Genomic DNA, 12,316 nt, shown 5'->3' with positions numbered 1-12,316 from the left:
ATGGAAAGTTTCTGGTATAACCATATACGAGTCATTTTTACGATGTCTTCATGGCCAGTAAATGTGGCATGCGAACTACATATTTACAACGGATACATATGTTGGGTCCTATCATTCATTCCACAGCGAATAAGATAACGATACGGAAAAGATTTTCGAACGAAAAATTACATGCAATCATTAATTCCGTTGACAAACTGTCTCCAACACAAAGAGGAAAAGTAAGTGTAAGTTTGAAAAATCAAATTTTCTGAACTTTTTTATGCTGTAAAAAAAGCATTGTAACGGGTGATTTTTTTGAGGTTAGGATTTTCATGCATTAGTATTTGACAGATCACGTGGGATTTCAGACATGGTGTCAAAGAGAAAGATGCTCAGTATGCTTTGACATTTCATCATGAATAGACTTACTAACGAGCAACGCTTGCAAATCATTGAATTTTATTACCAAAATCAGTGTTCGGTTCGAAATGTTTTTATCGACAAATTTTGTTCAGCGATGAGGCTCATTTCTGGTTGAATGGCTACGTAAATAAGCAAAATTGCCGCATTTGGGGTGAAGAGCAACCAGAAGCCGTTCAAGAACTGCCCATGCATCCCGAAAAATGCACTGTTTGGTGTGGTTTGTACGCTGGTGGAATCATTGGACCGTATTTTTTCAAAGATGCTGTTGGACGCAACGTTACGGTGAATGGCGATCGCTATCGTTCGATGCTAACAAACTTTTTGTTGCCAAAAATGGAAGAACTGAACTTGGTTGACATGTGGTTTCAACAAGATGGCGCTACATGCCACACAGCTCGCGATTCTATGGCCATTTTGAGGGAAAACTTCGGAGAACAATTCATCTCAAGAAATGGACCCGTAAGTTGGCCACCAAGATCATGCGATTTAACGCCTTTAGACTATTTTTTGTGGGGCTACGTCAAGTCTAAAGTCTACAGAAATAAGCCAGCAACTATTCCAGCTTTGGAAGACAACATTTCCGAAGAAATTCGGGCTATTCCGGCCGAAATGCTCGAAAAAGTTGCCCAAAATTGGACTTTCCGAATGGACCACCTAAAACGCAGCCGCGGTCAACATTTAAATGAAATTATCTTCAAAAAGTAAATGTCATGAACCAATCTAACGTTTCAAATAAAGAACCGATGAGATTTTGCAAATTTTATGCGTTTTTTTTTTTAAAAAAGTTATCAAGCTCTTAAAAAATCACCCTTTATAAGAATTCGCTTAAAACGCAGTATGCTTCAGTTTTTAACCCTTTTCACCCCGACGTTGCCTGTGAGCAATTTCAGCAGTTTGATATCTTAGAGCAAAAGCTGTGTTCAATATTTTAACTTGATTTTGATTTAAGTGGTCACTTATAGATTAATATATTAAAAATGAAAATCAAAACAGTTAACAACATTCTTTACCGTTATTCACATAGTGCATTAAAGTCGTTGATAATTTGTGAACGAAAATTTGCAAACGTTTGTTAGAATCGATCCAATTATTATAATAATTTAATTCAATGAAAAATGTGTATGCATTTTTGTTCGAAAAGTATTATAGCATTTTTTATGAATTCAAAATCTTCGCTTCATGATTTTTGTATACCATCATGCTCCAATGTTAAAAGCAACCTTCTGTAGCGCCCATAATAAAAGGCGTGACTAGGTAAAATTTTGTTTGTAATCTCTTTGGCATTCTTTTATGGTCCCAATGGAGAAAAAAATTTTAAAACCACAGGAAAACAGTCGGGGTCGAAAGGGTTAATTAGTTAGCTAGTTTCCCTTGCTTAGTCACTTAACATGTATGATGAAGACTAAATTCAATTGGCTATAAATTGCAACAATTGGTATCTTGTTAGTGGTACTTGTTGTGGGTAACTTAGTTATTTGTGAACAACCAAAATTTTTAAAGACTTAAATCCTGACTTCCTGAAAATATAAAATGAGCAAATGTTTAAAACAGTTTACTCGGATTGTGCTTATATATTGATCGATGATTCCAACGGCCCACAAACCACACTGCATAAAATTGCGGCTCTTGAATCTCTGAGAGGAACCTGACTCTTCGTACCAAATTCGGCAATTTTACTTGTTTACCTATCAATTGAGACAGAAATGGACTTCAACGTTAAACAGAATTTGGGTCGAAAACGTCGGATCTGCTGGTTACGCTTTCAATTTCTCAATGCACAGATAAACTCTCACTGTCTTATAGTTAAATAAGAAAATAGGGTTAAGAATTGGCAAACGTAATCGGTGCAAATGCATTTATTGTCGTTTCGTCGTGTAACATAAAGCGAAAGAATAAAAACATTTCTAAATTATTCATACTTTTGTCTTTATTTGGAACAACTTACAATTTCTTTCTATTAGTCAAAATATTACCTTACCCTATCCGTTTTATAGCTTGAGAATAATTTTTAAAACAATTTTTTTGAAAACTTTTAACTTTAATTAACTTAATTTTCCAACAATGGCATTCGTTTTCTGTTTTTGTTTTTAAGTTTATAGGTTATAGACAACTGTTTATCGCCATGTTTTAGCTTAAGCGCAAAAGCCTATGCGCATAAATAGCTATGTTCTTCTAATGTATTTAGAAATATTTTCTATATGTTCATTACTTATTGAAAATAGCTAGGTACAATTTCGAGACAATTTAATTTATTTGTGTTAATCTACATTATGTCTATATCGACGCAAGCGGGCACTATTTTCCAGTTTGGGAGCACCAGGTGGCGGTATAATATCATTACGTATCTTATCAGAAGACTTGAGATCTGTACCCACATTATACAATAACTCTTCCTCATTCTGCCGTATTTCTTGATTTTGCATTTCTCTTTGAGATTGTTGGTGTTTCATGGAATTTAAATTTTGTATATTAACTTTAACACTATTTTCGTGACTCCTTGCGGGTTGCGTTAGCACTTGCAGCTCTTCACTGTTATCTGACGAGTTATCCTCAAAATTTCCCAGTAAAATTGTTGGCACACCACGTTTTCTGTGAAAATAATAAAAAATAATCAGCTTCTTCGAGTATGAGTCCTGATTAGATGCCTTACCGACTAGTGTGACGGGAATGTGGCCTCGCAAAGCGCAGGTTTAATTGACAAGGATCTGTGACATATTTGTGCGACTCCCGCCTTTTCCGTAAAGCTGAAAATACAAATTACATATATAATTGGTCTTAAAAAACGTTCGAAAGAAACCATTTTACAGATGATTAAATTTATGCTTTAAATCAAATATATTTGTTTGTTACAGGTCGAACGTGCACCGGTAGAGAAGGCTATCGAAAATGCTTTTGCCTGAACTAACCTGATAAATTTTGAAAATCGCTATTTATTTTTACAATACCTTAAATATTGGAAAAGACCCCCAACAAACAGATCTTCAACCAACACTTTTTCGCCGACATTAACCCACTTAAGCTCTTTGTAATGCGAGTCCAAATGCTTCGTCGATTAGTGATCTTATTTTTATACTCTCGCAACAAAGTTGCTAAGGAGAGTAAAATAGTTTTGTCCACATAACTTTTGTTTGTAAGTCCTAAAACTAAACGAGTTAGATATAGGGTTATATATATCAAAATGATCAGGGTGAAGAGTAACGTTCAAATCCGGATGTCTGTCTGTCCGTCCGTGCAAGCTGTAACTTGAGTAAAAATTGATTTAATGAAACTTGGAACACGTGTTCCTTGACACCATAAGAAGGTTAAGTTCGAAGATGGGCGAAATTGGACCACTACCACGCCCACAAAATGGCGATAACCGAAAACTTATAAAGAGCTATAACTAAGCCATAAATTAAGCTATGAACTTAAAATTTGGTACAAAGGACCGCACTATGAAGTGGGATATTTGGATGGAATTTTCTTTGGGAAAGTGGGCGTAGAACCGCCCCCTACAAAGTTTTTTGTATATATCACGCAAACTACTATTGCTATGTTAATATAAACATTCAGGAGTCGTTTTTTCAGGCATTTCTTTATATAGTCCAAAAATGGAGAAAATCAGATTATAACCACGCCCACCTCATATACAAAGGTTACGTTGAAAACTACTAAAAATGTTTTAATTCAGTAAGGAAAATAAACAGAAGCCATAAATTTCATTATAAAGAAGGCACAGAAGAGCTGCATTCAAAATTGTACACAAAATTTTAAATGGGCGTGGCTCCGCCCACTTTTGGGTCAAAAACCATATCTCCGAAACTACTCGACCAATTTCAATTAAATTCGGTTTGTAATATTTCCCTTGCATCCCAATTATATGTTGTGAAAATAGGCCAAATTGGTTCACAACCACGCCTACTTCGCATATACCAGAACTTTGAAGCCGATCTGAACCGTTTACTTTACAATATATAAAGTAAGCACTAGTGAAGATGTCGGAAAAGAACTTTGCACAAATACTACATTTATATTGTGGCATGGTCATCGTCGAAATCCGACCATACATTTTCAAGGCTCCATGCATCGTACAAGAGGACCTCAGGGCTCCAATTCTTGTTTTTTTTACCGAAAATATAGGTAAGTCTCTCAGGTATTTTGAAGAAATTCGGAGGGAATATCTTTCTTTTAATAATATGTCTCCGTGCTTAAATACGTGAAATCGGGTCATAACTTAACCTAACTCCCATATACCTAATATTAGGGTTTCCAACATTCAATGGAGTTTAAACCATATATGCCGAATATGTCGGTCAAATTGTTTGTTATATTAATAAAATTAAATAAATAAATTGCGAGAGTATAAAATGTTCGGTTAAAATGAACTTAGCTCTTCCTTACTTGTTATCTTATACATTTTATGTGGATTCAGCGGACTCTACATTACCTCTTTGCCTCGAGTAGAGTTTAACATAGCTTTAAATGAAATTATTTACCAATTCATGTTGTTTCACAAACCTGGTGTTAAATCCGTCAAACTTGGGTTTTGATTTACGTTAATACATTTCACATCATTAGCAGCAGTTCTGTTTATACAGTTCTCCCAGTTTTTATCATTATTACTCGAATTCGACGCGGATTCTGGTATTGTTGTTGCTACGGAGTATGAACTTTTGCCCACCAGCGCTAGTGCTGATGTCATATCTGAACCGGACCAGGAAGCACATTTCGCTTGCCGTATATTCGGTACCGGTATTTTACTGGCCGGTATGGAAATTAAACTGGAAATTTCATTATCCTTAGCATCATTTAATTCTTCCTCACACACAACTTCGCTGAAACCGGCACGACTACCGCCAACTACGTTAGTGTGTTGAGAACTGCTTGTTGTATTCGTTGAGACATCAGAAGCATTGACAATACTTGTACGGACTACAGATAAAACACCTTCTGTTTCATGCTTAACGTCATAAATGTCTTCATTTTTATTTGGTGTATTCAAAGGATAACAATCAGTTTTCTTTTCAGCGGCACCACTTCTATTCATTAAATCGCGGAATATCATTGAATGTGGCGCACCTATCATATTACATTGATTGGTTTGGCTTGGTAATTTCTGGGTTAACACACGCGCTGTAGCAGGTCTGCTGCCATTATCATTAGCTTCTGGGTGGACAACAGTAATAGCGGTATCTTTGATAAGTTCAGTTGGGACTACATCGTACATTAAGTTTTCCTTGGCGTGCGGTTTTTCTGAACACAAAAAGAAGAAAAATTAGTAAAACTGTTAGAAAAGAACTGTTTCTAGGTGCATTTTGTAAGTTTTGCTACAATTAAAAAATATATCCCACTCGTCAATACTTCACATCCAAAAAGTATTAAACGAAGAAAAGTAAAAAAATTAGAATTGCAAAGATATTAAAAAAAATTAGTCATACTCAAAGTATTCCAACTCCAAGGCACCCATAACACTAGTCATGACGATGGGAACTATTCCCAACAGAAAGGGAGTTATTTATCCCTCTGGGCGTCAAAGGTTATTTTCTCAATTCGACTTGATTTGTTAAACTTTTATTTCTAATTACTTGTTATAACTTTTAGTGCCATTTTAGGTCTAAAATTTCTAAAAAGCGTTGTAGGGAATATCATTTGAGCGATGAAGAAACTGTTCAAATACTTACGGATAGACGAAGAAGACATTCCGTTTCTTAAGTATAACAGTGTAACACTAATAATTTATATTGAAACTGTGGAACAAGGATCCAACCTCAATATTAATTGAATCCCATCATTGAGGACCCAGGAATACTAAAATTAAAATGTAAGTATAATTCAAAGCATCACATTTGGTAGCGGCATATTTAGATGCAATTTTTCAGGAAATGTGGGTGTGACCCCGACTCCTACTAAGTTTTACGTACATAACTCATCTCTGCTAAAGCTATATTAAGCTACTTTCATTAATTCATACCATAAATTGATGAAATCGGTTTATAACCACACCTACTTCGCATACAAAGTTTAAGTTGAAAGCTACTAAACGTTCTTTAATTGGGTAAAAAATACCAATTCTTTTCAAGGCAGCAAATAACGCACATGAACGCTTCAGTGCTTGTGACTAATGGTATCGGCAAATCTCTTAGAAACGAACTTATTTGTTTTTCATTTTTATACTCTCGCAACAAAGTTGCTAAGTTGCTATATATACCAAAGTGATCAGGGTGAAGAGTGGAGTTCAAATCCGAATGTCTGTCTGTCCGTCCGTCCGTCTGTGCAAGCTGTAACTTGAGTAAAAATTAAGATATCTTGATGAAACTTGGCACACTTATTTCTTGGCACACTTATTTCTTGGCACCATAGGAAGGTTGCTTTCGAAAATGAGCAAAATCGGACAACTGCCACGCCCACAAAATGGCGAAAAACGAAAACACATAAAGTGCCATAACTAAGCCATAAATAAAGCTATGGAAATAAAATTTGGTATGAAGGATCGCACTATGAAGGGGCATATTTGGATGTAATTTTTTTGGGGAAGTGGGCGTGGCCCCGCCCCCTACTAAGTTTTTTGTACATATCTCGCAAACCAATAGGGCTATATAAACCAAACTTTCTGCAGTCATGTTTTTTTAGCCTTTTCCTAATGCAGTCCAAAAATGAAAAAAATCGGATAATAACCACGCCCACCTTCCATACAAAAGTTAGGTTGAAAAATACTAAAAGTGGGTTAACTCATTAACGAAAAACGTCAGAAACACTAAATTTCACATAAGAAATGGCAGATGAAAGCTGCACTCAGATTTTTTACAAAGTAGAAAATGGGCGTGGCGTCACCCACTTATGGGTCAAAAACCATATCTCAGGAACTACTCGATCGATTTCAATGAATCTTGGTTTGTACTAGTTTCCTTACATCCCAATGATATGTTGTGAAAATAGGCCAAATCGCCTCACAACCACGCCTACTTCCTATATACCAGAACTTTGAAGACAATCTGAATCGTTGACTTTGCAATATATAAAGTAAGCACTAGTGAAGATATCGGTGCAGAACTTTGCACAAATACTATGTTAATAGTGTGCCAGTCCCATTCTAAAGATTGCCGAAATCGGACCATAGGTTTTTAAGGCCCCATATATCGAACACGAGGACCTCGGTGCTTCTAACCTAATATTATGGTTTCCAACTTTCAATGGACTTTATACAATATATATGACGAATATGTGAGTCAAATTGTGTATTATATAATATAAAAAATAAAGTTAAATAAATAAATTGCGAGAGTATAAAATATTCGGTTACACCCGAACTTAGCCCTTCCTTACTTGTTTTTTTTTCAATTTGCACATTTCTTTTGAATTTTTTCAAGTCTTTTTTAACTGTTTTTTTTTTATTTTATGTGAATTTAAACTCATTCTACACATATCTTCTTCGTGTAGTTCTTTAATCCGAGTACTTACAAATCCCCGATGTTCGTTATTTAAAATGTAAAAAATTGTTTGTTCGTTATAAGCGGTTTTTGTTAAAACGAATATACGTTATTTCGGAAAACTACTGTATTATAAAACACAAACTCAACAATTCGTTAATTTTACAAATATAAATTATAAAATTAATCGCTTATTTACTTACTAGCTGACCCCACAGGCTTTGCCCTGCGTGAAATTATTTGTTTTGAAAAGGAAAGAAAGTTGAATTTAGATTGTATTGAAAAGCATTTATTTGCGATTTTTCTACATTTTTTTCCAATGTAACGCAGCTTGATAAACAACATTTTTTGTTTTCTGTTCGGGAGCGTAAATATACAGAGAAGATGGTTTTTCAACTCGTGAACACTCCACATATAGCTGACCGTATGAAAAACATGGCATTTCCAGATTTATGCCACACATTTCCAGAGCGAATGTCTGTGTGACTTGTTGATTGACATCGCAAATGCAAGTTTCAGTGGAAACTAATACGTTTGAACTGAAATGGCAAATCGTTGGAACTCAGACGAATTGGTGGAATCAAGCATTCTGCCCCTCGTAAGTCCATTTCAAAATTCTTGCAACTATCACATTATTCGATAGCTGCGTCACAATCAGGGTTTAATTACACAGTTTCGACATAATTACATAATAATGACGAATCCAACTTTAAGATGTAAATGATGCGGCGGCATGTCAAGCAAATCCAAAAAATTTAGAAATTCAACACACAAATCTCACTTGAGACATTCAATTCATCCACCGTTGTTGATTTTGGAATAACAGGAAGTATTTGTCGAAAATCGCCAGCTAACGGTATCATTGTGCAACCAAAGCGACGATTATTATTCCACAGATCTTTCATTGTTCTGTCTAGAGAATTGTACTTATCTCATACTATCAGTTTACAATTCTTCAACACTTTTGCCATAGCTTGCCTTGCAAACAGGTGTTACATTGATTTGCATGTTTAACGGAAGCTTCAGTGCGGAATGTGCCGTTCTTCCAACTTCTAGTAACGTTGCAGCAATTCCAGTAGATGCGAGAGCCAACGCAATGCCATTTTGAAATCGTATTGTTGCCAAAATCAATATTATCTGTTCCGCCGTTGTTGTCAACTTAAATATAATTCTTTTATTATTATCTTTCTAGCAAATTTTCAATATTTGTTTACTTTTGTACTTCCACGTATATTTCAATACTAAAACAAGTAAGGAAGGGCTAAGTTCGGGTGTAACCGAACATTTTATACTCTCGCAATTTATTGATGTAATTTTATAAAGACAACACAATTCGACCCATATATTCGGCATAAAGTTCAATAGAATAACGAAAATCATCATAAATAGTATATGGGGACTGAGGTAATTCCTAAACCGATTTCACTCGTTTTCACCACCAAGATACAACGTATCGAAGACTATACGCTCACTTAATTTAATATTACTTATAATTAGGTATATGAGATCTGGGGGAAGTTATGACCCAATTTTTACCATTTCAGGTACAGAGAGAAACTGTTATAAGAAAAAAATTCAGAGGGAATGAATTACATTAAAATATCTGAGGGATTTACCTATATTTTCGGTGAAAAATTAACCTTAGGCACTGAGTTCTTCATGTTTGATATCAGGGGCCTTGAAAAGTCATGGTTCGATTTTGACAATTTTTCCACAAGTGATGTCACAGCTCAAATACAGTATTTGTGTAAAGTTTTATTCCGCTAGCTTCATTGGTTCCTTATGAATACATTATAAAGTGAACGAATCAGATGGAATTCAAAATTGGGTTATATGGGAAGTAGACGTAGTTGTGAACCGATTTCGCCCATATTCCACCCGTGTCATCAGGGTGTCAAGAAAGTGTTATGTACCGAATTTCATTGAAATCGGTCGAATAGTTCTTGAGATATGGTTTTTGACCCATAAGTGGGCGACGCCACGCCCATTTTCCATTTTGTAAAAAAATCTCAGTGCAGCTTTCTTCTGCCTTTTCTTATGTAAAATTTGGTGTTTCTGACGTTTTTCGTTAGGGAGTTAACCCACTTTTAGTAATTTTCAACCTAACCTTTGTATGGGAGGTGGGCGTGGTTATTATCCGATTTCTTTCATTTTTGGACTGTATAAGGAAATGGCTAAAAGAAACGACTGCAGAAAGTTTGGCTTATATAGCTTTATTGGTTTGCGAGTTATATACAAAAAACCTATTTGGGGCGGGGTCACGCCCACTTTTCCAAAAAAATTACATCCAAATGTGTCCCTCCCTAATGGGATCCTATGTTCCAAATTTCATTTTCATAACTTTATTTATGGCTTAGTTATGACACTGTATAGGTTTTCGGTTTCCTCCATTTTGTGGGCGTGGCAGTGGACCGATTTTGCCCATTTTCGAAAGCAACCTCCTCAGGGTGCCAAGGAACATGTGTTCCAAGTTTCATTAAGATATCTTAATTTTTACTCAAGTTATCGCTTGCACGGACAGACGGACAGACGGACGGATTTCAAATCTACTCGTCATCCTGATCATTTATGTATATATAACCCCATATCTAACTCTTATATTTCTTGGTGACACAAACAACCGTTATGTGAACAAAACTATGATACTCTGTGCAACAGGTTGCGAGAGTATAACAAATAAGGAAAGGCTAAGTTTGGGTGCAACAGAACATTTTATACTCTCGCAATTTATTGCTATAGTTTTATTAAGATATCACACAATTTGACCCATATATTCGGCATAAAGTCCAATATAATAACGAAAAACATCATTATATTAATTATCACAAAAACGGTACTCACGGACTTTTTTTAGATCATTAAAAAAGAAATAATTCTTTCATACATAACTTTTGTGTATCTTGAACCGCTTTGGTAGCGCAAGGAACGGAAGCCCTCAAAGATAAATAATTTCCCCCGTTTTTTACACATTTACCACTGTTTCTTCGCTCTATCGCTATTGGTCGCAGCGTGATGCTATATAGCCAGTAGTTTCGGAGATTAGCGCGTTCAAACAAACAAACAAACAAACTCTTCAGCTTTATAATATTAGTATAGATAACATACCTTGCGCTATAACACGTATTTCCAAACGTCCATTGACACAGTTCTCACTTGGTGTAAATTTGCTACTGGCGCTAGCATCTTGACGATTTTCAAAATTTTTGCAAGCTTCTAGTGTCGATTTAAATGTTTCACAATAGTCTCTGGATAAAGGCACTGATGTCCTTTGTACGGTGTTTGCTTCCATACGCCATGTCATGACCTTAAAATCAAGTAGCTGGAAAACATCTTTCATTGCCGCTGCTCTATGGTTATCGCGAAAAAACACATTCGGCAAACTGTTGTAAATCTTCTCATCTTCCCGTTCAATTAAATTCTCATGGCAAGCTGTTACAACTTTGTTGGGTGTTAAACCTTTCTCCGACAAGGGAACGACCGCTGGTATGGTGTCACGTACGCAAACATTTCTACTTATATCCATACGAAAGGCCTGGAAGATAAAGTTTAATGAAAACAAATACTATTCCAAGTAAATCCTAAAACACTTACTGTGTTATCAAATGCAGCCTGATGTATAATAGGCGGTTTTAAGTCTCTACGCAGTACCGTACACATGACAGGATCAGACCAGCAACGGGGTATAATTTCTCTTAACGTCGTATCGTTCTTAATTTCAGTCATATTTATGTTACACCTGGAGAGATTGTAAATAATGTTATTTATATTACATATTTTTGAGCAAATGAATTGTGTATAATGTATGTACATATGAACTCTGTTGCTATTTTTATAAGCGTTTGTTAAATTCGACAATGCTTTCAAGGCATTTGGAACACATTCATTGATTTTTGTTTCAGATATATTTCATTAGATCATTAGACGAATAATCGTCTAAAATAAAAAAGCCGATATATAAGTTCCATTATTATTTTGCGTCTTTTCTCGCTGAATTAGATTTTGTCTGTCAATATCAGTTGGAGCAAGCATTTACAGCAATAAATAGTAAACAAATTATTAAAATGACTCCAAATGGATAGCAAACTACGATTGAATCGAGACAATGAATGGTGAAATTGCATTTTGAAAGGCAAAACTGTTCGAGAAATCGCTGAATTAGAAAACAATTTAAGAAAATCGCCTATCCATAACATTAGTAAGAGATGCCGTGATAAGATTCGGCGTAAAGCATCAAGAAGGGCAAAATCAAAATTTAACTCTTTTTTGAAATAAAAAAAAAACTGGGACAATATACATAAATAATAGGTATAAAGTCCAACGTATTAGTATTGCTACTACTTTGTGTGCTGCCCCTTGGCATCAATAAGAGCCTGGTGTCTTCTATGCATGGAGTTTAAGAGATTTCTGTTTACTTACTCAGCATACTAGTCCAAATATCTTGAATGACTTGGGACGTATCGATTACACTGTACAACGCTCGGCTGGGTATTGGGCCAAATAATATT

General features: G+C 35.4%; 1 protein-coding gene across 11 annotated transcripts in view; it reads right to left on the bottom strand.

Annotated features, from left to right (window-relative positions):
* Positions 1–2,314: 2,314 nt before the first annotated feature.
* Positions 2,315–12,316, bottom strand: part of LOC105219991 (tau-tubulin kinase homolog Asator) — a 61,402-nt gene continuing 51,400 nt past the window's right edge. For 10 of the 11 annotated variants that reach the window (XM_054235542.1, XM_054235545.1, XM_054235543.1 and 7 more), the window contains 5 exons: positions 11,403–11,547; positions 10,917–11,343; positions 4,903–5,637; positions 3,056–3,149; positions 2,315–2,994 (listed from right to left, as the gene is read on the bottom strand). In XM_054235542.1, the coding sequence (XP_054091517.1) occupies positions 2,664–2,994; positions 3,056–3,149; positions 4,903–5,637; positions 10,917–11,343; positions 11,403–11,547 (1,732 nt within the window). In that variant the 3' untranslated portion in view covers positions 2,315–2,663. The remainder of the gene's footprint in view (positions 2,995–3,055; positions 3,150–4,902; positions 5,638–10,916; positions 11,344–11,402; positions 11,548–12,316) is intronic. The other variant, XM_054235547.1, reaches the window with a different exon arrangement.

This window comes from Zeugodacus cucurbitae, chromosome X, assembly GCF_028554725.1.
Source record: "Zeugodacus cucurbitae isolate PBARC_wt_2022May chromosome X, idZeuCucr1.2, whole genome shotgun sequence".
Lineage (NCBI taxonomy): Eukaryota > Metazoa > Arthropoda > Insecta > Diptera > Tephritidae > Zeugodacus > Zeugodacus cucurbitae.
The sequence above is the reverse complement of the archived record's forward strand: the minus strand, read 5'-3'. Positions and strand labels throughout refer to the sequence as shown.